This window comes from Podarcis bocagei (assembly GCF_964188305.1).
Source record: "Podarcis bocagei genome assembly, chromosome: 14".
NCBI classification, from domain to species: domain Eukaryota; kingdom Metazoa; phylum Chordata; class Lepidosauria; order Squamata; family Lacertidae; genus Podarcis; species Podarcis bocagei.
In genome coordinates this window covers 40,873,671-40,900,598 of record NC_138139.1, presented here as the reverse complement: position 1 = coordinate 40,900,598, position 26,928 = coordinate 40,873,671, and the positions used below count along the sequence as shown (strand labels likewise).

General features: G+C 45.5%; 3 protein-coding genes across 6 annotated transcripts in view; 1 reads left to right on the top strand and 2 right to left on the bottom strand.

Annotated features, from left to right (window-relative positions):
• The window catches only part of BMERB1 (bMERB domain containing 1), a 43,041-nt gene extending 38,247 nt beyond the window's left edge, over positions 1-4,794 (bottom strand). Inside the window, exon 1 of the mRNA XM_081169767.1 lies at positions 4,451-4,794. Within this exon, the coding sequence (XP_081025893.1) occupies positions 4,451-4,556 (106 nt within the window). The 5' untranslated portion in view covers positions 4,557-4,794. The remainder of the gene's footprint in view (positions 1-4,450) is intronic.
• The window catches only part of MPV17L (MPV17 mitochondrial inner membrane protein like), a 136,057-nt gene extending 112,154 nt beyond the window's left edge, over positions 1-23,903 (bottom strand). The window contains exons 1-5 of one of the 3 annotated variants that reach the window (XR_014001917.1): positions 23,367-23,903; positions 21,640-21,710; positions 18,645-18,674; positions 16,911-17,157; positions 7,379-7,618 (exon numbers count right to left, since the gene is read on the bottom strand). Coding sequence is in view for 1 of the 3 variants with exons in the window: in XM_081169769.1 (XP_081025895.1) it covers positions 16,978-17,157; positions 18,645-18,674; positions 21,640-21,710; positions 23,367-23,673 (588 nt within the window). In the remaining 2 variants the exon portion in view is untranslated. Of the gene's footprint in view, positions 1-7,378; positions 7,619-12,517; positions 17,158-18,644; positions 18,675-21,639; positions 21,711-23,366 lie in introns of those variants that run through there. The other 2 variants (XR_014001916.1, XM_081169769.1) reach the window with 2 other exon arrangements.
• Positions 17,812-26,928, top strand: part of PDXDC1 (pyridoxal dependent decarboxylase domain containing 1) — a 46,315-nt gene continuing 37,198 nt past the window's right edge. Inside the window, exon 1 of one of the 2 annotated variants that reach the window (XM_081169486.1) lies at positions 17,812-18,032. Coding sequence is in view for 1 of the 2 variants with exons in the window: in XM_081169485.1 (XP_081025611.1) it covers positions 26,000-26,020 (21 nt within the window). In the remaining variant the exon portion in view is untranslated. Of the gene's footprint in view, positions 18,033-25,796; positions 26,021-26,928 lie in introns of those variants that run through there. The other variant, XM_081169485.1, reaches the window with a different exon arrangement.

The window sequence follows — 26,928 nt, the reverse complement described above, 5'->3', positions numbered from 1 at the left end:
CAACAGCACTTGGAGGGCAGGAAGTTCGCTGCCCCTGGTCTGTTCTGATTGGCTGTGTCTCTTCACTTTCTACTTTATTCTTCTACCTGAAGATGCCAAGGATTGAACCTGGGGCCATCTGCAGCACGGTGTATTCTCAGCCAGTGAGCTATGGCCTCTTCCTCAAGTCAGGCCAATGGTCCATGATGATATTGTCTACACCAGGGGTCAGAAAACTTTTTCAGCAGGGGACCAGTCCACTGTCCCTCAGACCTTGTGGGGGGCCAGACTATATTTTTTTGGGGGGGGGGGATAAACGAATTCCTGTGCCCCACAAATAACCCAGAGATGCATTTTAAATAAAAGGACACACTGTACTCATGTAAAAACACCAGGCAGGCCCCACAAATAACCCAGAGATGCATTTTAAATAAAAGGACACATTCTACTCATGTAAAAACACCAGGCAGGCCCCACAAATAACCCAGAGATGCATTTTAAATAAAGGGACACATTCTACTCATGTAAAAACACGCTGATTCCCAGACCATCCACGGGCTGGATTTAGAAGGTGATTGGGCCAGATAATTTGCCTACTCATGGTCTACACACTGACTGGTGGCAGCGGTCCAGGGTTTCAGGCAAAGTGTTCCCCCGTGGTAAGAATTTACTTCTACACCACTTTCTTTGTTACGCAGGTGAGGAACCACCTTTTAAATAAAGCATGGGAATCCAGGAGGGACCTAGTGTTTATTGTAGCTATTGAAATGGGTCTCCAATTTTTATATCGCCCCTAATATGGGAAGCTGCCTTATATAAAGTCTGGTCATTGGGCCATATTGTTTAGTATTGTCTACACTGATTGCAAATGGATCTCCAAGGTTTCAGGCAGCAGAGAGCTGCTGTCACTTGGTGTAGACAAAAAGGAGTTGGGTGGAGCAATGGTCTAACTTGGTTTAAGGCAGCTTTCTATGCTCCTATGACTAATAGACTTATTATGACATAGCACTTAGGAAGTAGTCCTTAGTTCACAAAAGCTAGTCATCCAAATATGGGCTGTAACCAATGCTGGTCCGACTCAGAGTAGACCCATTGAAATTAACGGACATGGCTAACTTTGGCCCATCAGTCTCAGTAGGTCTACTCTGGTTGGGATTGAGTTGGGTGCAACCTTATGCTTAAACATGGGTGTATCAGTACGGTCTGTGGCAATTCAATTAAAGCTTAAACATATGCAAAATAAGCACAGTCACATTCACCACAGCAGTAATGGCTAAGGACACAGGCTGTAGTGGGACAAGAAGCCCTTATCTCTATTCCTACCCAAACAAATAAAATCAAACCAACTGATAAGTTGTGATTCACCCAAACAGCATGCACCTTGCCCAGAAGTGACAGAAAGTTACCAAGAAGAAAAATCACTTTTGGATTCTTAGAACATTTCCAGGAAACTAATCCACTTCGCCATGCCATAGTGGTCAATACCACAGCTAACCCCTGTCTTTTCTATTACTTATTTATTTCATAAAACCTATACACCACTCAATTGCAAAACAACAGCAACAAAGCTGTTTACCAAAAAAGTGTTCTACAGTGTGATCCTATACATGGCTATTCAGAAGGAAATCTCACTGAAAACTTACTCCCAGGTAAGTTTGTTTAGGAATCTCTATAGTTAGGAATTCCTGGGAGTAGGAGTAGAAGTGTCAATTTTGTTTCTCTCGGTTTCTCTTTTTTTAATTTTATTCCTAAATTCATTTCTCCGCATTTTGATGCAGTCTGTGTTTTTGTTTGTTTTTAAATGCTCATAAAAATTCACCAGCATTTCAGTAAGGCTTTCTAATAATGAGCACAATTTTGTTTGCAGTTTTGACTAACGCATACATTTTTGCAAGCAATTTCCCCCTTGGATGAAGCATTTTTGTATGTTTGCTTCTATATTCATTTTCACCCACACTTTCCCCCAACAGATGTATTTCAATAGACATTGGTGAGTTGCAGAACAGCATCGCAAAATCTGAACAAGTGCGGATTTCAAAGGATGGCTGTACTCCAGTTCTTATATGGTTCGGAAAAGTACAAATGGGATAGATTCAGCTTTAAATGTGAACTGAATCAAATTTCTCCCCCATCCGTACTGGGAGTAAGCCAATGGTGTCTGATCCATCAGGGCCTTGTCCCACCAACTTCAGTCTGCCTTTCTCAGAGGATTTTCTCTGCCAATTATTAGATTTGGCTCGGTCTACTCATAAGTCTCACTGCCTTTTGCCCTACCAGTCCTTATGGGCACCAGTCACTACTGGAGTAAGCCCTATTGAACTTACTTCTGAACAGATGTGTCTAGAATTGCACTGCTAGTCTGGTTCAGCTCTGTCATGGGAATCACCAAGCCAACTAGTTCTGAATCAATGCCAACCACTGCAACAAAAACTATCACTGCAATGGAAGAAGTAGGTGTGGGGGGAGAGTTAGATCAAAGTGCTGCTGGAAACTCTTATCAAAGTCTAGGGATGGGGTGCCAAAGACCAAGAGATGCAGCTGAAACCCAACGATGGGAGCAACCAAAGGCAACAATTTGAAAAGCTCTTTGGTGTAAGATGTGGAGCAACCACCTAATAATGTACATTGATGCACATCATCAAACTGTAGCGGGGGGGAAGTACTTTCCTTGCCTATCCCCAAAGGGAAAAGGCCATAACTCAGTATTAGAGCATCTGCTATGAATGCAGAAGGTCCCTGGTTTGATCCCCAGCATCTCCAGGTAAGACTGGTTAGGAGAGACTCAAGTCTGCAACCCTGGCAAGTTGCTGTCAGTGAGTGTAGACCATACACAGCTAGATGAACCAATGGGTCTGAGTGGGCATAAGGTAGCTTAGTGTGTCCTGAGAGGCTGCCACACCCAGAAAGCTTCTCAGTAAGATCAATTCTACACTTTCAGGAGAAACCTGAAGGCGTTTTATATCCCAGGAGTCGAGGACTTTGAGTGATTTTTGCAATGAATTCTGGGCGCATCTTGATTTCCCAGGAAAGTGGCAGAGGGAACAAACTGGTGCATAATCAACTGAATTCAATTCTTCCTCCCAACGAAAAGGTTAACAGCTGCTGTCTTTGGGGCAGTTGACTTGAACTGGGTGAGGGGGGGGGAGAGGATCCAAGCTTCTTTCCATTGGAGGTTTTGGAGTGTGGGTGATGGTTAATGATTGTATTCTTGGGAGAAGCTGGAAGGCTTGAACCGACAACAGATTTGGCACGCAAGAGCCTTTGTTAAGTCAGCCCGTTCAGCATGTCTGAAACGCCATTGACAAGGGACCATCCTTCCCCCTTGCTCCCGTAAGACATCATCCATGGGGCAAAACAAAGTGCATAGAGGTCCCTCTTGCCCTTTTCCTACGACTTAAACTGCTGCTAGCAGTTTTCTTTTTTAAAAAATCCACATGCTTTTGTAATGCTATTTGAGAGAGAGATAACAAAGGAAAAGTCTGCCTCTGAAATGCTTCCACAAACCTGCCTCTCCACCCCCTTCTCTAACAGCAAAGCACTTTGCCAGGATTTGCCTAGTTTAAGGATTGGGGGTTGGGGGGTTTTTTTTGTTTTTTGTTTGCAAATGCATAATAAAGTATGGTTAACTTGAGTTACAAGGAGTGGGGTGGAGGGAGACCACGGGAAGATCCCCCTTTCTTCTGTCCCTCTCCCCGGTTTATTTTCTCCCACTAAGGGGTAATAAGAGAGAAACCTTTTTCTCGGAGATCTCTCCTCCTCACAGCCTCAAAAAGCATCACCAGAAAAGCACTAGAGAACATCCTTGCCAAATATAGGCACAACTCCCTTTTGTTCCTAGGAAGCAATTGCTCAGTTGCACGCCTGCTTGGTGATACTAGAACAGAGGGAGGGAGTGTGTGTGTGTGTGTGTGTGTGTGTGTGTGTGTGTGTGAGAGAGAGAGAGAGAGAGAGAGAGAGAGAGAGAGAGAGAGAGACAGACTGACTGAAGGCCATTTGGGAAAGGGCTGCCACTGGTGCTTAGCATGCAGAAGGTCCCAGGTTTAAATCCTGGCATCTCCCAGTAGAGCATGGAAAGAAACCTCTCTGAAACCCTGGATAGCCACTGACATTCTATGCAAACAATATTGAGCCAGAGAGGGATCAATGACTTGACCCAGGATAAACAGTGTTCTTCTGCTTTGGGGAAGGGGCACAGCTCAGTGAGAGCACCTGCTTCTCATGCAGAAGGTCCCGAGTTCTATCCGTGGCGTTGGGACTAGAGAAGACGCCTTGCCTGAAGCCCTGGGGATCTTCTGCTACCAGCCAGTGCAGGCAACACTGAGTCAGATGGACCTATGGTCGACTGGGCAAAAGCAGCTCCTTACATTGTTGATAGCTGCCCAGCTCCCTAGCTTATCCTATCCGATGCAGAAACAGGAGGAGCCCAGACCACGAAGCCCGCATGGGGAGGTGGGAAGTACCCTGTACTTACTTCTTCCAAGCCCCTCGGCTCGCCACGCCGTCTCCTCCACTGCCCCATAGCGTCTCAGAGGCTTCTCTGCTTCCATGCTGGCCGAGATGGATCTCTTTAACTCCATGCCGGAGCCCTTTTCTGCCTGGGCCCTGTTCCCTCGGCTGCTTGGCGGGCTCCCCTTCCTTCTAGCAGACCATCCCAGCCGGAGGAAGGGCTTGAAGGAAAGGGAGACGCAGAGGGACTTCGGGAGCTGCTCGGTGCGCGTTTCTCGGCTTGTTTGCTACCAACGCCGGGGCTGGCCAGCCTCGCTGAGCTCACTGCATCTCCCTCCGTCGCGCTGGTACCCAGAGGAGGAGGGGAGGGGAGGGATGCAGCGCGCATGCTCAGTGCGAAGATGCTCGTGAAAGGAAGCGCCCGAGGGAACGCAGGGGAGGGGGAAGCAGGCAAACAATGAGGGCAAATATGTCGTAGTGGGGATGGAGGGTATGTATATGTACATATTGATTGAGTATGGGAAAATGCTAATCAGTGCCCACACATAGCAGGGCGTCCGAGGGAGATAACCTTTTCTGAGTCTCTGTGCTATCTGTGTGTGTTCGGGCGTGGGGTAGGGAGGGAGAGGCAGCACCCCCAAAAAATCCCCAGCCCTAAGAGCAGAGGTGCCAACAGGGCAAGACTTTGGGGCAGAAGAAGTTAAAAAGTCCAGGGACCTACTCAGGAGAGTTTATTTGTTTGATAAGGATATTTGCAAACCTCCAACTCATGAGTTCTGGTGGTTAACAAATTATTTTATTGTGCATTGCATATGTCTATATCTCTGTATCTCTATAGATACAAATATAGATATAATGGGGGTCTATAATAAAATCATGAAAACATCATATACTCATAAAATGCAGAAGAAAGAACCAATGAGGAATTAAATTAATTATCTAAACAAACAAATAAAAGACTTAGTGAAACAAGAACATTTTGAGCAGGTGACAGAATATCAGGATTCTAGGTGCCTGCCTGATTTAACGGAGAACAGTGCCCCAAAGTATTGATACCCTTACACTAAAAGCCTTCCTATGTGTAGAAACTATATCAATATGAGCGAAGGGTGGGGCAGTGAGGGGAGATTCTCCAGAAGAGAGCAGTGATCTGGCCAGCATATGAAAGCTTTCCCTGACCCCTGCCTTCTGCCCCAGCCAGCATGAACAATGGGTTTGCAGAGATGGCAGTGGCTGTGCCATTTTGCCACCACTGTCCATCCAGGGTTTGTTCTGCCAGATGTGACGACGCACTGGGAAACTTAGACATTCTTTCAGAAAATTAGGTGGGTCAGAGGAAGTTAGGTAGAGGCCAAATTTTCAGTTAGGGTAAAGGTAAAGGGACCCCTGAACATTAGGTCCAGTCACGGACGACTCTGGGGTTGCGGCACTCATCTCGCTCTATAGGCCGAGGGAGCCAGCGTTTGTCCGCAGACAGCTTCTGGGTCATGTGGCCAGCATGACTAAGCCGCTTCTGGTGAACCAGAGCAGCACACAGAAATGCCGTTTACCTTCCCGCTGGAGTGGTACCTATTTATCCACTTGCACTTTGATGTGCTTTTGAAGTGCTAGGTTGGCAGGAGCAGGGACCAAACAACGGGAGCTCGTCCAGTCGCAGGGATTCGAACCGCCGACCTTCTGATCAGCAAGTCCTAGGCTCTGTGGCTTAACCCACAGCAAACCCATTGATTACTTTGTCAATGCAATTAAAATGCAGTTATCAATGCATATTGTTTTCTGAGTACCACCATCACAGTGCAGTTCAGTTGGTTGGAACATGGTGCTGATAATGCCAAGGTTGCAGGTTTGATTCCCATATGGAACAGCTGCATTGCAGGGGGTTGGACTAGATGATCCTCAGGGTCCCTTCCAACTCTACAATTCTGGAATTAGTTGGCTCCACCCACCAATGGCTCTAGCTCCACCTGCTGTTGGTCTCCCTGCCTTCCACCTTACCAGCCTCAAAGGGCACCTGCCACCTCTGTTTATTCATGAGATTTTCATCACAGGCAGCAAGAATACCAAGGCCAGCTGATGCACTTCCACCTTGCCTGATCTTCCATTTGGTCTGGACACGGCAGAGTTTCCCTTGGGCTGTTTTAAAGGACAGCAGATGCAAGAGTAACTTACAGACTGTTGTTGTGCATCCAGAAGAAGAAAGGCCAGACAGCGCTATGAGTCAGGAGCTTAAACAGCAGGTGGTGGTGCCGTTTTAACTGCTAATTTAGGGGTGATGACTGTGTGGAGACGTTGCTGGGGGTGGGCTGAACTGATTCATTGGAAGCAGTGCAGGAGTGGGAGGAAGCCGAGGCACCCATATGGGTTATGGTGGAGGGAGAGGTGATGAAGACAGCTCAAAAGACAACAGCGGCCCACCCTCTAAAATACTAGTAATAATAATTCGGCTCTTCAGATATGACAGCGAGAAATGGCTTTTCTCTCCCTTTAATTGTGAATGCTGGAGGTGGGTGCCAACACAAATGGAGCCCCAATGGACCTGTTGAGTAGCAAGGAAGAAATGTTAGAATGCTTGGGGAAGGAGAGAGGGCTGTGGCACAGTGGTAAAGCATCTGCCTTGCAGGCAGAAGGTCTCAGGTTCAATTCCCAGCATCTCCAGATAGGAGGGGGGAGACTTGGCTGGAGAGCTGCTGCCAGCCAGTGTAGACAATATGGAGTTAAGATGGGTCACCGGCCTCACTCGGTATAAGGCAGCTTCGTACATGCCTAGGTTTCACAGAAGTACAAAAGAAATCCGCAACAACCCTCAGGCCATAAGGGGCCACCCCCCCCCCCAAGAAAACAGCTGAAGGAGGACTGAGGATGCTCAAGAGCTACAGCACACTGGATCAGGGGACCAGGAACTTTTATTGATATCCTTACAGTTTATAGTATCTGGTTAACTGTGTCATAGTCTCATGCTTAGCAGCAATGTGCAGAGCTCAGTGGAGTGGGAGGCCAGCAGAGTCCATGAGGTGCACTTGCCTGGATGCAGAGTCAGTACCCAAAGTCAGGTCCAGTCCTAGGGTTCAGCAAACAGCAATCCATGTGGTCAGAAGGTCCAGGGGTCAGGGAATCTGATGGTCATGGGGGTCAAGGGTCAAGACAAGCTGGAAGCAGCAAGGCAGGGCTAGGCATCTGGCTGCTGCTGGAAATTCTGCTTAATAATAAGAATAACTTTTTATTTATACCTCGCCCTTCCTGGTTTAAAAACCGGGCCCAGGGCAGCTAACAGCAAATATAAATCATTGATTAAAATGTGACTTGAAAAAACATAAAATAGCACTGAATACAACATAAAATGCAGCATCAATATCAATAAAATTCAAAAATTCAGGGGTCATTTTTGGAAGAGGGCTGAAGCCAGCTGGTTCTCATCAGCTTCTTCTCTGTGTCCCTGAAGGTTGATCAGCTGCAAGTGGAATTCACTCCCCCCTTCAGGCTGCTGTTCATCAGGTGAAGCCCCCTAACCCTGACCCCCAGATGTTGCACCCGGTGCGGCCGGCCCCCCCCTGTGCCCCCCACGCTACGCCACTGATGAAAAGGGTTCCCTACCCCTCTTCTATGAAGCAAGGCTACACAGCAACATTTTGTTGCAGCTCCCACTTTTTTAATTCCAGCACCTGAAGTGCTGCATTCTTTGTCACGTGCCCAGCACCTGAAGAGTCAACAAAAAATAAAACAAAATGCAGTTCTCATTTTAGAAAAAAAAAGCCGTAACAACTGCATCATAAAGCAGTAATAAAAACTGTCGGCTAACAATGCCGCCATTAAAAAACAACACAGAGCAAGTCGGCCCACAGGGAATTTTCAAATAGAAGTATAAGCACACAAGTGGAAACTGCAGCAAAATGTTATGGCGTGGAGGGCTGCTGTTCAGGAGTCCAGGCACTCAGTTCCGCCCCCTGTTGGCCGTAGCTCAGTGGCAGAGGAGCCCAATCATCAGCCAGCATTCTGCGGTCCCTGGGCATGCTTGGTGCACATTGGGCTGTTTTGGGGGTCCTCTCCCCCAAACCTTGCACGTATTTCCACAAAACACATGGCTTGAGCAGCATGACGATACTGTCTTCTGGGAGGGGCTGGCAACATTCTGGCTGCATAAGCAACAGCACTCAGCATCTGAGGTTGGAAATGGAGGGAATGGCTTGTATACAGGACTTGTAAATGCAAGTGTGCTGCCTGCCAGTGAAATCATACCCTCAGTTTCAGGGGATTGTTAAAGTGTCACACTTCTCCATTCACGTGGGCAGTGATGAGGGTTTTGGGGTTTTTTAACAGTCAAGCTGTGTATAAATTTTATTAAATAGGCAGCTTGTTCCCATTTTAGATGCTCTCTTCTGCCCCCAGGAATCTCCGCATCTCCTTGTCTGAGTGTGCACAGAGGTAGCTCTCACAGAAAAAAGTTGCCAGCGGGTGCAGAATGCCGCAGTGAGACTCCTTACAGGATCCTCGCTGCGAGATCACATTCACCCGGTGCTATACCAGCTGCACTGGCTCCCAGTGGGGTACAGGATCAGGTTTAAGGTGCTGGTTTTAACCTTTAAAGCCCTATACGGCCTAGGACCCTCGTACCTACGGGACCGCCTCTCCTGGTATGTCCCACGGAGGACCTTACGGTCTTCAAACAAAAACATCTTGGAGGTTAGGCTGGCCTCAACCAGAGCCAGGGCTTTTTTGGCTGTGGCTTCAATCTGGTGGAACGCTCTGTCACAAGAGACTAGGGCCCTACGAGACTGACATCTTTCTGCAGGGCCTGCAAGACAGAGCTGTTCCACCAGGCCTTTGGCCAGGGCACAGCCTGACTCCTTCCTTTGGCAATCTTCATAGAACTCTATCCCAATGGTTGCCATTAATTTGATTTGAATTAATTCTATAATGAAATGATTTTAGAATGTTGTATTATTTTATTGTTGTTAGCCGCCCTGAGCCCGGCTTTGGCTGGGGAGGGTGGGATATAAATAAAAAATTATTATTATTATTATTATTATTATTATTATTATTATTATTATTATTAAAATCTACACCTTTGTAGTTAGTCAGACCATTTGTCCATCTAGCTCAGTACAGTCTACACTGACTGGCAGAAACTCTCCAGAGTTTCAGACATAAGTCTTTTCCCAGCCTGAACTGGAGATGCTGGGGATTGAACCTGGAACATCCTGCATGCTCAGCACATGCTCCACCACTGAGCTCCAGCCCCACCCTCACTAGCCTTTATAAAACCCTCTCACCATCCTTCATCGATGCCCTGTCCAATCCATTTAGATTAAAGCCCGAATTACTGCTATATATAGAACCTGGGCTATTCAGCATGTATTTGACCATTCTCAATTGAGCTTACAATTTCATGTAAAGTTCTTCCATCAATGTCATGGGTTTCCCCACAGCAGCTCAGTGCTAATGTCCCTGCTGAGCTTTGGTTACGGATATAAAAAGAGGTGGTGCATGAAATGGAGTCAGCTGAGCATATTTCATTGAACAAATAAATGCAGGACTTCCATCTCCATCCTTCAAGTATTAGCCAGGTGATAAGGGCTAATACTGACATGCAGAGATCCTGCAAATGAATTATACTGCAGTTATTACAAAGTTCTGACTACCAGATTGGATTGTTTGCAGTATGTAAGCCCAGGGAAATACGTACATAAGTAATATGAATGGGGTTTGCTTGTTCCAAAGGTGTGAACAGCAATTGCAGAACAGAGAGAGAATTTCTATCCAGGTCAGATTGGCCAGTGCCTGGAAAGTCTGGATTTGGGAGTGGGGCATGGAGAGAAAATGCAAGTAAGAGGTGGCATGATAGAAGTTTATAAAATTATGCGTGGCATGGAGAGAGTGGATAGAGAAGAGTTTCTCATAGCATTAGAACTCAGGGGTATCCAATGAAACTGAAATTTGGAGGATTCTGGACAGATAAAAGAAAGTGCTTCTTCACACAGCACAGAGTTAAACTATGGAACTCACTCCCACTAGAAGCAGTGAAGTCCACCAACTTGGGTTGATTTTAAAAAGAACTGTTGGAGGAAAGGATAATGTGTTTTTAAACTTAATGTTATATGTGGCCATCTGTAACCATGTACATGCCTGTCCAGCTGCACGTTGGCTATAAGCTTTAAAAAAATAAAAATAAGGATGCATGTCCGTGGCAGCCAAGGTGACCGTTTGCCATGACCATTATCTGGGTGCTCATCTGGAGGCCCTCCAACCCTAGCCGTACCGCAGCATTTGGGATGGGTCATCTGGTCAGATGAGATGCTGCATAGTAGATCCATGATCAGGAAGGTGGCTTTTTGAAAGTTAAAAAACAGCTGTCAGGAGGTGGGCATGTTGGGTACCAGCTTACAGGGTTAGCCTACGTACATCAAGAGGCTGCTGTGCTTCAATCATGCCCACAGTGAATGAACAGAGGCAGGGTATGACAGCAGGGGAGGTGTGAACTCTTGTTTTGACCAATCTGTGCCAGGAACCCATGGGGGAAAGGCAGACAAGTGATTCCAGAACCATGGATAGCTCCCTTGGAAGGTGGTAGCCTTTCCTTCATTGGAGGTTTTTAAGCAGAGGTTGGATGGCCAGCTGCCATGGATGCTTTAGTTGAGATTCCTACATTGCAGGGGGTTGGGATAGGTATCACTTGAGTTCCCTTTCAGATCTACAATTCTGATTCTATGCACTTGATCTCAGCACCATGGATAGCTCCAAGTGAAAGGCCTTTCCAAGTGAAAGCCGGGCTCAGGGGAAACTGTATAAGCTACCCTGAATTCCTTGGAGGAAAAGTGGGATATAAATCAAAATAAATAATCAGAGCATGGCAGAGGTGAAGAAATGAATTCAGCAGTTGGGCCGGATTCTTATCTTCCCGCCCTCCTGTCCGGCAGTTGGGTGGCACTTTCCACCCACCAATCACCTGACATCACATCAGGCAACCTGGTTTTGCCAGTGCAGTTTGAAATGTGTCACTTACAAAGTGCCACTCACAGTGCTTTGGCATGGATTGGCCAAAATGGCCTGGTGGTTCTAAGCAGGCCCATGGGCCCACCGTGGCACAACCACCTGGCAATTTCTCCCTCTCTAATGCAGCAGGCCAGAGCCAGAAACACCATAACACTGGAGAGACCTGTCAGGAGTAAGCATGGACCAATGGTACCCAATAGTATGGGAAACAGCCCTACTAGAAAAATTAACTAACAAACTGAAACTGACACGGGGACAAACAGAAGAAGACGCCTTCACCCCGGTATGGCTCCCCTTTATCACATACACAGCCCAACAGGACAGTGACAATAATCCACCAACAGCATACAAATCAATATGGCTAACCTGATCCAAAACACCTACCCACCTCACTCACACACGAAAACAAAGATCATCACAGCCAATCACAAGCAAACAATCACACCCTAGGCCAACCCCAACCTCTCTCACCACCAAAGGAACACAAGTGAACAACACAAGCAACGCTGACACCAAACTCTACATACATTAAATATAATAGAAACATCGCCACCCGACCCCACCCCTATCTATCTTCCCTCTCTCCACCCCCCCTTCTTTTTTCTTTTTTTCTCCCCCTAATGCCTCAACAAATGAAACGGATTTGTAAAAATGTTACATGAAAAAAACAACAAGGCACTACACTTCTGTAAAACAAGAAAATCCTGAATAAAATATATATTAAAATAATAATAATAATAATAATAATAATAATAATAATAATAATAATAATAATGCAGCAGGCCAGGATAAACTCCTACATTACTTCCGTTGCTTGCAAGCTTCTTCCAAATAGGTTTCCCTTTGGTTGAGATAAAAGCGCTGATCCCCCAGGCAGCCCATGTCACATGGTTCTTTTCCACACACAGTTAGTCAGCAGCAAAATGTTTTCAATATCATAATTTTATTATCTATATCATTAAAAACATTTATATGCTGCCTTTCAGGACCATGTCCACCCAAGGCAAAAAAACCCCACCAAAAACACACACACACCCCAAAACCCAACAGAATGCAATACAACACTACAACAAAACTTCCAAAACACATTAAAAACCCCACATAATTTTCAGGTTACTTGAGGCAGAAGGCTTATATCAGGACTTCCACCCAGTTTATTTACTTTGAAACAAATAGAAGGAATCACTGTACATATAAAGCACACATATTTTCCTTTTTTAAAAAAAACCCAAAACACTTAATAAACTATTAAAATGATTGAGAATGTCATTGTATATTAAATATTCTGTCATAACTGCAGTATTTCACATATCTGCAGCAATACTGCAGCTGAAAGCAGCAGGAGATCAGAGTCAGTAGTTTAAATCTGTATAATAAATAATGCAATTTTTAAAAAATTACTTCACTATCGTTAGAGAAAGAGAGAAAGCACCATTCACTTGGGGGAAAACATATGGGTTAACAAAAACAGATGAAACGGGGTGTTTTTTTTAGAAAATTGGGCTACGTTTCTGCCCAGATGCTGAAGCAGAATGAGACTGAAGATTAAGTTTTTACACCATGTTTTCTTGGTCCTCATGAAACGATCTTGCAAGCTTTGCACAGAACCCATGCTGCCTTGCTTTTCCAGTACAAGTACATTGCAGGAGAGGAGAAGCATAATCCGCAAGGAATTTTAATAATTAGCAAGGAGAACACTGATGACTCAATATTCCACCCGCCTTCCATCTGAGCAATTAAACTCTGCTATAAAATTAAATTATACAGTTAATGTTTCTCCACTGTGAGGTTAGCTGCTGTGATAGGCAAATGTTTGCGCTGCCCTGTAATAAGCAAGCCACTTCAATCCCTCGAGAAATGGCCCCGCGGCACAGAGAAAGACTGTAGGAGAGAAATAACGAGCAACTGGCCTCCTTTCCACAGGAATAAATAGAAGCAAAAATCAAACAGTTTACTGAATATACTGGCCTTCAGTTGTCTGATCAATAACACACTTGTGACCCATGAAATGGGAATCCTGATCTTAAACACTGGTGTATCAAGGGGTATATTTGTTACTTATAAGTGATGCCATTTTAGAGGTGCAGTTGACCTGGAGATTCTGTTGTACTGTCTCTGTTGAAGTTAATGGGACCTGGGCAAGAGCAGGGATGGGTCTTAAGACAGAACACTGTTTTCCATTCATGAACCAACTGACCTATGTCCTTTGCCATTCATGAATCCAGGTGGACCCATGAATCCCTTTGCTTGTTGTTGCCTTTCATGATTAAATGAAAGGTGCCCTTTGCCATTCATGAATTACTTTTCTTTTTATAAAACCAATTACAATACATAATCGAAAATCAACGAAACATGGTCTCCACTAAAACAAATTATCATAACATTACACATTACATTAACATTTGTAATACACATATTACAAAAAATATGCTAGTTTTTCAAATTACTCTTTATATACGAAACGGCTTTGTCTTTACCCAGGCATAGACAAACTCAGCCCTCCAGATGTTTTGGGACTACAATTCCCATCATCCCTGACCACTGGTCCTGTTAGCTAGGGATCATGGGAGCTGTAGGCCAAAACATCTGGAGGGCTGAGTTTGCCTATGCCTGCATTAGGCCATCCAGACACTACAATGAAAGTCAGTAGTTCTTTAGGCTTTGAGGCAGGGGTTTCCCCCCCCCCCCAGCCTTGAGATCCTTTTAAGTGAAGACGCCAGGATAGCACCTGAAAACTCCTGGATACATACATGTGGTGAGTTAGTTTCTGTGTGGCTAGAATGTAACCTACTGTATGAAGGTAAAATTTTACATCTGTTGCTCCACCTACTTTTATATCCGGCCCTGCCCATCCTGGGCACGTGGCCCCCAGGAGATTAGCTATGAGGGAATGCAGTTCTTGGGCTGAAAAAAGTTCCCCATTCCTGCACTGGAGACTGGAACTAGCAGCTGCCAAAACAACGCCCAAGGTTGGCAATCTTTTTAATCTTCTAGTTAGCCCACCCTGCCTACTAAAGACCCTGCCCAGTGTGGTGTAGTGGTTAAGAGCGGTAGACTCGTAATCTGGTGAACCGGGTTCGGGTCTTCGCTCCTCCATATGCAGCTGCTGGGTGACCTTGGGCCAGTCACACTTCTTTGAAGTCTCTCAGCCCCACTCATCTCACAAAGTGTTTGTTGTGGGGGAGGAAGGGAAAGGAGAATGTTAGCCACTTTGAGACTCCTTTGAGTAGTGATAAAGCAGGATATCAAATCCAAACTCTCTTCTCTCTTCTTCTTCACAATTTCCCTTGACGTTTCCCACGTTATTTTCAACCTGATTTTAATAACCTTAAAGACTAGAGCCATAGGATTCTGAATTCTGTCCACAATATCAGTTATTGTTGCTTATGAGGCAAAATGGCAGTTCATGGAGAATTTGCTTAACCAGGCCTTCTCAGTCTGCATATTTGTAACTAAAACTGCAGACTTTCTCCAAGCCACCATTAACATTTTTATTGTCATTATTTGTATGTTTTGAACAGGTTTTATATATGTATATAGTTTTAATTCTATTAATGCTTTTTTTTAAAAAAAAAGATTGCTTTTTCTCTGTTTTTAGTGATCATTGTTTTTATTTGTAAGCTGCCTTGAGTCCTGTCAGGGAAAACGGCAGGGTGTAAATATATAAAAATAAGAAGAACAGCAACACTCTTGTGCGCTTTTGGCTGGAGGGAAATGACCTTGGAAAGACTGTCCAGAACATCAAACTGCTTGGGCAAACTGTAGAACAGAAATTGCTATCAGACTTCACCCTCTCTAAGCTGGAGGGACAGATTAAAAATAAATCAATACATGTGAAACCTATTAGGAGCGGGTTGTTAATCCCCTGGACTTCAGGTGGATCAAGGAGTTCATGCAGGACTTCTCTGAGGCTCTACTCCGGGAGAAGTCAGCATGCTGCCTTCCAGACACTGTCATATTCCAACTCCCATCAGAATAGCCAATGGGCAAGGATGGCAGGAGCTGACTGCAGTCAAAGGCAAAAACATATGGCCATGTGACAACTAGGAATTTAGGGCTTATCCACACTTACCTTGCCTCCGTTCTTTCCAGGCATGGCCTGCCATTTAAAGCTCTGTATCTGAACATCCTGGTTTTTTTGCTCCAGAGCTTTCTCCGCAAAAATCTGCTTTTTAAAGCTCAATCGGAGCAAATCTCAATCTGCAGTAAAAACCCAAGCTGATGTTTGCTCCGATTCAGCTTCAAAGAGTGAGTTTTCATGTGAAAAGCTTGGGGCAAAAACAAACAAACACTCAGACGCAGAGCATTAAAGTGTGGACCTCTGGCTGAAAGGAGTGGGGCAAAAGGCAAGTTTGGATAGGCCCTTACTCCCATCAGATGTCAAAGAAATAAACAACTATCTGACGTTTAGAAGACATCTGAAGGCAGCCCTGTTTAGGGAAGTTTTTAACATCTGATGTTTTAATGTGTTTTTAATCTATTGTTGGAAGCTGCCCAGAGTGGCTAGGGAAACCCAGTCAGATGGGTGGGGTATAAATAAATTATTATTATTATTATTATTATTATTATTATTATTATTATTATGACAGGCTGAATTACAGCTGTGCAGGATGCAACTGTGCATCAGACTGGATTTATTACACATGAAGCACAAAAAGACCCAAATCAGGCAATGCAATGGACTGTATCCCTCCAGACCAGGTGTGGGGAACCTTTCTTCAGCTTGGGGGCCGTACTCCCTTCTGTATAACCTTTTAGGGGCCACATGCTGGTGGGCAGGGCCAGAACCAAATGTGGGTATGGCAACAAATGTTAAGTCTTACCTTTGTGCAACAGGATAGCTTATATGCACACAGCCTTCATCCAGTCAAACAAGAGGCATGATCAGAGTTCAATAACACATCCCAGAAAAGCAAAAGCACTCAAGGAGTGAAGGGTATCGTTTTGGGGAAGAGAGTGCGACTGGGGTGGGGAGGGCAGTACAGGAAAAGTCCCGAGAGCCATACAGAACTTCCTCAATCCTGCTCTAAACCATAGATTGGTAGTTCACATATTTTATGTTCCCGAATTCTACAGGCACACACTGAACCCTCAAGTCCACGACAGAAATAAAAGAGAAGTAAAGTTACTGTATCTCTGCAGAATGCAGGGCTTTTTATCAGCTGGAACTCTCTGAAACTCAGTTCCAGCACCTCTCAGGTGGGCGCCATTGCCATTCTAAGAGAACAAGGGAGGTGTTCATGGTGAGTTCCAGCACCTCTTTTTCTAGAAAAATAGCACTGGCAGAATGGATGGGTGGCAGTCAATTAAAGCCCACTCAGAGGAGAAGCATTAAAATTAAGGGGCCTAAGTTAGTCATGCCCAATAATTGGATACAACCCTAAAAGTTAGCTGAGTGCATTCCCACAGCAATAAGGTACCATTTCGTAAATGCTCAAGTTTGTTCACTTTTAGTTCTACCTTCATGTACATTCTCATCACCCCCTAAAAAAATCTACCTGGCACCTGCCAATGCAGCTCGCTGTCTCCCTGACAGGTGAGGGGTGCTTGGCACCAGCAATATATTTATTTCTCTGGCGGCATCTCGTCCACGTCAGGTTTTTTGCCTCGGAACAACAAGAAAACTGATTTTGCAGTTCCGTCACCGCTTTGTTGGGAAAAGCACAGGAAAGTTGCCCAGATAAAACCACACAGGCCAGTGTACGCTGTCCTCCAATGCACCGGAACCAGGCTGAAGTTGGAAAGCTATTTGGGGGGAAGAAAAAAGAAAAACAGAACGAAACCGAGTTAAACGCACAAGAGAAATATCAGAGCCTTCACCTTGTCATGTTTCTTGCAGATCCAACTTGCTGCAAAATGAGCTTGCTTTGCTGAACTGATGCAGTGTGAGATTTAGTGTGGCAATGGGAGTTGGCCACAGGTTCCCAAACCCTGCCTAATAATAATAATAATAATAATAATAATAATAATAATAATAATAATAATAATATAATTTCTACCCCGCCCATCTGGTTGGGTTTCCCCAGCTACTCTGGGCGGTTTTCAACAGAACATTAAAAACAGAATAAAACGTCAAACATTAAAAAACTTCCCTAAACAGGGCTGCCTTCAGATGTCTTCTAAAAGTTGGATAGTTGTTTATTTCACTACAGAATGGTGAAACTCTAGGATTTTCCTGTAGTTAAAAACTACTCCAATCTGGTGTTCTACAAGCTTTGAAAAGGGAAATAGAATGGGGGTAAGCCAAGGAGAATTTATTTATGTTGGTCTCTTTGATGGATGGGCCTTGGGCCAGCCTCCTGGCGACCAAGAAACCAATCAGAGCTGGAATGTCATTCAATCAGGAGGGAGTAGAGAGTTATAACTTGACAGTTAAACTGTCAGATAGGGCTTAACTGTCAGAGTGGATATAGGGCTTAACTGTAGGATAGGGCTTGGAAAGTGATGAGATAGGGATCAGTTTAGAGCCAAGTTATGGTCAAATTGGCAGCTAGCTAGGCAGGGCAACCCAGATTGTTTTCTAAGGGCAATGTAAAGATTCTAGAAAGGGCTGGGAGTGTTTTACTTATAGTGCAAGACCAATAACCATTCTAGAGAGAGGTTTAAATTATGAGCTTTAAGTACGTTTTTAACTATATCTGCAAATAGTTTTTTTACTGAAACAAAGTATTGGGCCTTATCAGAGTAACCACTAAGCTACAGCCCGCCTTGTGTGTGTTTAAATAAAATTCCAGTTTTGTTTACAAATTGCCTCAAAACAGGTTTTCCCTTCCCATGTGGGAAAAAATCCTTGCTGCTGGATATAATAGCAGACATCTCAAGTGTTACTGACAGGGTGCGTCTTAATTTTAAAGCACTGAAATCGGGCCATGAGGTAACCCATGAGGGTTACCTTATTGAGGGGTGGCTGCCACAGTCAGGGCCGGCCGACCCATGAGGCTAGGAGAGGCAGCTGCCTCAGGCGGCAGGATCCACGGGAACAGCAGATTCAGCACCCAAGGAATGCATCTCCTGCTGCTGCAATAACAGGGACAGCTGAATATTCAAAGGGGACACAGATAGGAGGTTTCTGGCTGCTCCACAACCTGACCCAGGAACTAGAGATATGGGGATGTGGTGAAGAATGAATGCATCAGGGTAATCTTCCGGTTGTTGATGAGCACATTGTTGTAGCTGCTGCTGTTGTCTTTGTCGTGAGTTTCTAAGGAGGGGGAAGGCAAATTTAAACTCACCTGCACAAAAGGCCAGTACATCAGCCCAGTCTGAAACAAAAGCAAAATATATTTAAAGCAGTTAATTGAGTGGGGAAAGTACCACAAAAAAGCCATCAAAATAAATGAGTTACCAATGTAAAGGTAAAGGGACCCCTGACCATTAGGACCAGTCGTGACCGACTCTGGGGTTGCGGCACTCATCTCGCTTTACTGGCCGAGGAAGCCGGAGTACAGCTTCCAGGTCATGTGGCCAGCATGACTAAGCTCCTTCTGGCGAACCAGATCAGTGCACGGAAACGGCGTTTACCTTCCCGCTGGAGCGGTACCTATTTATCTACTTGCACTTTGATGTGCTTTTGAACTGCTAGGTTGGCAGGAGCAGGGACCAAGCAACCCGTCGTGGGGATTTGAACTGCCAACCTTCTGATCGGCAAGTCCTAGGCTCTGTGGTTTAACCCACAGCACCACTCGCGTCCTTTTACCAATGTAAACATATTGTCAAAAGAACTGGTCTTGGAATCGGCAGTGGAAGAGACTCCCATGAGAGGTGGTGGACTCTCCTTCCTTAGAGGGTTTTAAGCAGAGGTTGGATGGCCATCTGTAATGGATGCTTTAGCCAAGATTCCTGCAATGCAGGGGGTTGGAGTAGATGACCCTTGGGTCCCTTCCAGCTCTAAGATTCTATGATTATATATTATCTTGGCAGCACAAATAGTAATTGCAAGGGGAAACAGCCAGAAATGCTGCATGCTTGGTACTGCTTACTCTGGGATATACTGGAGAAAGTCATGCATAATTTGAGATTTCAACAAGGCAAGAACCTCCAGACACCTTTTATATGCAAAATAAAAAAAATCCTTCCAGTAGCACCTTAAAGACCAACTAAGTTAGTTCTTGGTATGAGCTTTCGTGTGCACGCACACTTCTTCAGATACACATGGTACACGAAAGCTCATACCAAGAACTAACTTAGTTGGTCTTTAAGGTGCTACTGGAAGGAATTTTTTTATTTTGACTATGGCAGACCAACACCTATCTGTAACTGGAACCTTTTATATGGTTTGACATTCCTTTATGACATATACAGCGCAGCCGTCATTTTCAAGGCAACCCTTGTCACAAGCCCGACAAATCTGGAACTAAACTTGATGACCTGATAGTGTTGATAGGCTTTCTTTGTACTTTGTTATTTTAATTCGTGTGCAGCTATTCATTCCATGTGCCTATTTTATAGTTTTGTTTTCCATCTTCTAATTTTCATCTGTTGTGATCATTGTTCTCTCTGTTTGATGTACATCATAAAATGAAATAACAACAACAACATAGATGGGTGGAATTCAATGCTGTGCTAAGTTAAAGTCCCCTAGTGGTGTACTAGCTGTGCTAGCAGAATGGCTCTCATAAAAGAAGGCCAAGAAGCCAGCATGTGGTAGCCTGGCTATTTCCTGCTACAATCAGCTTCTGCTAGTGCCACTGTTACATTGGATATCATATTGCGCAACCCAAAGGAGGTCCCCTTATTCCCCTCAGAGAACTACAATTCCCAGAGTTCCCTGGGAAGAGGGATGGGTTGTTAAAGCACAGATGGCGGCTGTGGACAGGGAACACGGCCTCCTCACAACTCTCAGCACCCTTAACAAACTACAGTTCCCAGGATCCTTTGGGGGAAAGTCATGACTGTTTAAAGTGGTATGGTCCTGCTTTATTTAAATGTATAGCGCAGATGGGGCCTGTCACAAGCGGGAAGGTGGGTAATCCTCAAACTGCCACTTTAAGAACCCCAGAGAGATAGCACTGCTTCATTTTAAGCACAACAAGCACAGCATAGTGGGCCGCAAGAATTACATGATACCTGATATACTCGCACATTTGCCAGATTGGCAAACAAAGGTATAGAGGAACAAATGCTTCCTTCAACCGCAGAGGACGAACGCCTCTGAACAACCATATTTATTTCACACCACCTGCAAAACTCTTTTCTTCCTTGCTCTCATAATACCGTTTCTGAGCGTTACATAAATGCACGCTTGATGTAAGAGCTGAAATGCAGACTGGTTATGAACAATGTCATGGCCACAAAAGCAAGGGCTGTGTGGAGGTACAGCCACACCTTGCATGCTCAGCTTTCATTAAAAAGAAAAAGGCAAGCCTCCAGGCGTTGCAGTTGTAGAGATACAAGGAAAAGCAAACAGGCAATATTCTATGAAATTCCTTACTAATACATAAATGCATTTCTCCTTTATAATGTCCTGAGTTGCTAGGGACAGCAGGCAATCAAGATGCTCTTGTTTACCTGTTTTTTTAAAAATGTGTTTATATGTTTAAAAATTGAACAACTTCCAGCGTATCTTTCTGCCCCCATTTATGTTCTCGGTCTTCTGCACTGATTCTCTCCATACACCCCTGCCACATATCTACTGACTGGGCCTCTTCATCACAAAATTTAATGCTTATGACCCCAGCAGAAAGCCTTTGCAGACTTACAGCAACTGGTTTGTGTCTTTAAAAACACGTTTCTAGTGCTTGGAACTGGGAAAATTGGTTTCTTTGCAAGTGGACAGTACTTGGTGAAATCTCAAATGGCAAAAGGATAGCTGCTGAGGGAAAAGTTCCAGTGGTCAGCTCTGGGACCAAGGACCTTACCTATCTCCTTACCCCTCACTACAAAAGCAGGATGCATTCGGCATGTAATGTGTGCATAATTTGAGGGATGGGAAGAGGGCCAGACAGCCAGAACCACCACTGTAAGTTGAGTTTCTTTTTTTCTCTTTCCTAAAGTATTCCCCTTTTTCTTCATGTGTCATGTCTTTTGATGATGAGTCTGAGGGCATATACAGCCCAATAAATAATTTTTGGAAGTCATTCCAAGCGCCTTTTTGGCTAAAGGCTGGGGTATAAATGCTGTAAGTAAATAAGTAAGTAAGTAAGTAAATAAATAAATAAATAAAAATGTGGGCATACTTGTAAGGTGTGTGTAGTGATGGGACCACGTTCAATATAGCATTGCACTTACCTTATAGGTATTCCAAAATTTATCCCTGCAGTCGGCAAAGACATCCTCTTTCCCCTGGAGTATACTCATGCCTGGTCACAAAATGTTTAAGGAAAGTCAGAATACAAGTAAAATCTACTAGAAATTCATTTACACAGCATTTTATACTATGCCACACACTTCTACTTCACTAAGCATTTCCTTCTGAATGCATCCTGAATAGCATGTTTGTCTTGCCATAAAATATGTATCTTGTGATCTCTTGAATTATTATTTTTTTAATGCACGGCTTCATGTTAAAGTCGAATCTTGAACTTGTCAATTCTAACCTAATTTCTTGAATTAGTTGCTTCCTGTCCCCCACCCATTTCTTAAAAAAAACAAACCTCACATAGGAACACAAGAATCTGCCCAAATCAGATCCTTGGTCCACCTAGCCCTGTATTTTATACACTGGCTTGCAGCAGCTGTCCAACATTTCAGAAAGAGATGTCAGGGACTGAAGCTGGGATGTTTGAAGGCAAAGCAGGTGCTGTACCAGTGAGCTGCGGCCTTTCTCCCTAACATAGGAACCTGCCTTAGGTCCACTGAGCCTTGGTCCACTGAGCTCAATCTTGTCTACACAGGCTGGCAGCTGCTGGAGCCTTAATCCAGTGCCTTGGATCATTCATCCATGCTACTGAGAATGGTAATTTATCTGTCTCCTTGGCTACAACCAGCAAGGCTGTACCGGCTGCAGCTGATAGGAGTCATAGTCCAAACTCAGTGCACATGAAGAGCCAAGTGTAGTGGTTATAGAGTAGTGGACTAGGACCCCGGAGTACCAGGGTTCAAATGCCTTCTCGGAGCTCACAGGGTGCCTAACCAACCAACCTGCCTGCCTGCCTACCTCACAGGATTGTTGTGGGGATGAAATGAGCGGGGAGAACCATGTGTGGCACCTTGAGCTCCTTGGAGGAGGAAAAGGGAAGGTGCGCTAGAAATGCAATAAAGCAATACTACTACTTCTTCTTCGGCGATCACTCGTAGCCGAGTAAGATTGTCTTCCATAAACACGGTTTTAACAGTGAGTCCGTAAGTGACTGTGGAGGCCAATTCTGGATCCACACGGCCTTCCACAGTGGGGACATTGGTTTCAGGGCAGGAGGTGATCACAGAGTGGATTTGCCAAGCGTGCCTTCCTCTTAGCACGTTTCTCCCTTGCGTCCTGAGTTTGTCTTCAAAGCCCATGACACCTTTGGTAAAGGCTGTTCTCCAACTGGAGCGCTCACAGGCCAGTGTTTTTAAAGCAATACAACACCAGCATAACCAGGCCGGGCAAGGCTGCTTTCGGGTGCTCCACCAGGGCCAGATTTAGGTTTGATGAGGCCCTAAGCTATTGAAGGTAATGGGGCCCTTTATATGTCCAGCTGTCCTTTGTCAACGACAAATTGTCGCTGGTTTTTGTGTTGAATATATGCTATATGATAATTTATGGGCCTAATGAGTATCTAAAGCCATTTGCACATAATAAAATATGTATTTTAGCAAGTAATTGTTGAACTGAAATACAATTAAGAAGAAGTATATTAATAGTGAAATTTAGGGGGGGAGGGGGCAAGATAGTGGGGCCCTAAGCTATAGCTTGTTTAGCTTATACGTAAATCCAGCACTGGCTGGTTCCCTGCACTCTGCGTGCGCTCAGAGGCACAGCTGCCATTTCCGGAACTGGCCCCCTCCGTCCTCCCCCCTCTCGCGGCCTCACTCACCGGTATAGAAGGCGAGCACGGCGATGGGCGCGCCCATGAGCTGGTCGCACAGCACTTTGGCCAGCACGGCGCCGGGCGCCCGGCCGGGCAGCAGCCTCTCCAGCGCCCTCAGCCACACGTAGTTGAAGTTGCCGTGGAAGGAGAGCGCCACCAGCGCCACGTGCCGCGTCTGCGTCCAGTCCGCGCTTTGGCCCGGCCGGCGCTGGAGCCGCTGCTGCGCCGCGTCGCCCGCCGCGAAGAGGCTCCCGTAGAGCGCCACGTTGCACAGCCAGGGCGATCGCCGCACCAGGCGGCCCAGCAGGGCCATCGCTCGCCCGGCTCGGGGTTCAAGGAAGCCGGCCGGCTCGCATCGCCGGCTCCGTCGCCCTTGCGGCTCCTGCTCCTCCTCCTTCGCCGGAGGGAGACGCCTCAGTCCCTGCCTCCTTTCCCCCTTCGCAGTCGACGCGCACGGCCGCTTCCTCGCCGCCACCCCCGTTTTTTGGCTTGGGGATCAGGTTCCCCGCCACACAACAACCCTGCGGGGTAGGTTAGGCCGAGAGACTGATTGCTTCATAGCTATGTGAAAATGGGGACCCAGGTTCCTCACTCGCCACGCGTAGTATAGCTGTCAACTTTCAGATTTGAAAATAAGGGATCAGCAGCCTCGAAAATAAGGGATCAGCAGCCTCGCCTGTCCCGGGGACAGTCTACGGGATATCTACCAATCCGGAATAGCAGCGGGAAGCGGCACTGGAATAAGGGAATTTCCCGTAAAAAAGGGAAGGTTGACAGCTATGGCGTAGTATGGCACACCAACCCACCCAGCTCTCTGCACCCTGCAGAGGGATGCGCTCCCAAATATGCACCATGAAATGAGGACTTGGACCCCGGAGGCCAGGGTTCAAATCCCTGCTCCACCATGAAACTCACTGGCGGACCTTGGGCCGGTCACAGTCTCTCGGTCCAACCTACCTCACAGGGTTGGTTGTGATAGATGCCGATGGGGAAGAAAACCATGCAAACTGCCTTGAGCTCCACGCAGGAAAGGGATATAAATGTAATAGGTAAATAAATGTGGTTTGGTCTTTTAAGAGGAGTGGCTACAAGACTCCAGATCACTCATAACAGCTATGGGATCACTTTCTCTCACCACAGTGTGGCAGCACAGCTCAATTTTGAGACACTGGCAAAGTCAAGGGGTGCATCTGTTCCCATAGCATCCTTTGGGAGAGTATATCGCTTTTTCTTAATGGTCTTTTTTATCTACAAGTATCTCATCTCTAGGGAAGTCTTTTGCCCTCAGTTGGGTTAGTGGTAGGAGCCCTGTGTATTTAAAAGGGATCCTGGGCAACAAGTTCATGGGATCAAAACAAAGCACAGGTGCAAGGCTTTTTATTTTACTTCCATGTGTTTCAAAATGAAATACTCCTTCAGGAGTTACAAACGAGATTTTGGGCAACGTTGATATAAAGGTACACAGTAAGGGCACCTTTTTGATTTTTTTATGCTAAAAAGTGTGGCACTTGCTGTAGCAACTCCATGGTGTTGAGTACCATCGCCTATTTTTCTAGAGAAAAAAACCACTGTGTCCACTGTGAGTATAAGTTGGATACAACCATTTTTTTTTCCAAAAGAACCATTGAGTGCCCCCTGAAAAAACACTGGATAGACCCATTTAAATGAATGAACCTGTGAGGCATGTTCATTGATTTAACTACAATCCATAGGATAATAGCCATGATGGTTGTGCTCTGCCTCCACAGTTGGAAGCAGCAATGCTTCTGAATACCATTTGCAGGAAGCCAAAGGAGGGGAGAGGACTTTGGTGCTCTAAATCCTGCTTGCTGCTTTCACTCAGAAGCAAGTCCCACTGTGTAAGCTGCTACCAGGAAATGACTATAGCTGCTATAGCTCGTTACTGCACAAAACCCAACGTCCTCTCAGGCTGAATACAAACAGAGATGAGAGGACTTTGCCCTCCATGCAAAAGCTACAGCCTAATGAATCTACGCAGTTGTGTCGTCGAAGCGACGACGCCAAACGCTCCGCGGCCGAAGGCGGGACTCGAACTCTCAACCTAAGCTTTTCGTCGGCCGATCTCGCCGTGTCACCAGCCCAGTGCGCAGGCTCAGCCGGCACGGATTCCGTCATCGCCTTCTTGGAGAATGTTCCATTATAAACAAAAGGGGCGACAGCTCGAGGTCAAGAGATGGGGCGGTAACTTTTAGAGGCGCGAACGCAGCTCTAATAGGCGAGCCGTCTCTCATCAGAGCAGTTTTAAGAGACCTTTAAGCTTTCCGTTCCCGTTCCCACTATCCGGTGTCCCCCTCCCAGGTTTCATTTTTGGTATGCTCCACGAGGCCCGCGCCTGTGGGGCTCTTGCGCCCTCTGTCAATCAGAGGCGGTACGGAAGCCTGTGGGGCTCCCGTCTCCTAGGTGAGCGCGCGTAACTTCCCTCCCCTCGTCCTGGTCGCCGTCACGTGCCCCGCCCTCTCTTCCCTCAGCCGCCGCCTGGCACTCCGTCAGCCCTGCCAACGTGGAGCCGGCTGAGGCCGAAGCGAAGGCGGAAGTGTTCTGAGGAGAGGAGGGAGGAGGAGGAGACGGGGGGCCTTTAACCAGCCGCCGCCGCAGCTGCCGCTGAAGAACCTCCGGCCATGGAGAGCTCCTTGGAGAAGGTCGGCTCTGCCTCTGAAGTGTCTCAGGCGGGGAAGGCGGAGGGCGGGCAGGGAGGCAGGGACGGGGCGGAGGAGGAAGGGTCCGCGGTGCCAGGGGCGGGGGCTGAGGGGAAATCGCGACAGGGGGTGATCGCTGCTCCGGACGACGGTCCACAGTCAGCAGCCTTGCAAATGCGAGTAGAGAGGTTTATAGATGTGTGCGCGCGCATATATATATGTACACACACACGCATATATATATATATATTATATATATATAAATAAATATAATCATTAGAATTCCTATAACATATATACATACACACATACACTCACATATATGTATATTATATTTGTATGTGGTACATACATATTTGTGTAATATTTATATAGTCACACACATATGCACACATAGATTGGTACATGCTCACACATATTATGAGTGTGTGTGCATACATATATTGTGTTATATATATGTGTGTGCAGAAGCATATATGTATACATATATTATACACATACATGTGTGTAATATATGTATACATATATACTTAACACATATTTGTGTTTGTAATACTGTTTATGCACACACATATATGCATATATATAAAACATACACATATAAAAGCACATCTGTAAGCACGTGTGTAGAACATATTACACACATAGCATATTGTGTGTGCAGAATATATACGTGTGTATGTTATATGAGTTTGTTGACTACACACACACACACACATTATATACAAATATATTATTTTTAAAGCAACATTTTGATGAGCTTGGGCTGGATCCTGAGTTAGTCATGCCCATTAATTTCGGAAGGACTAAGTCTGGATACAACCTTGTAACAAATGCATGTGTGTATATGTACTGTTTTTAAATAGGCATATAATAGCAACATTAATAATCATCATAATATTAACCATTGA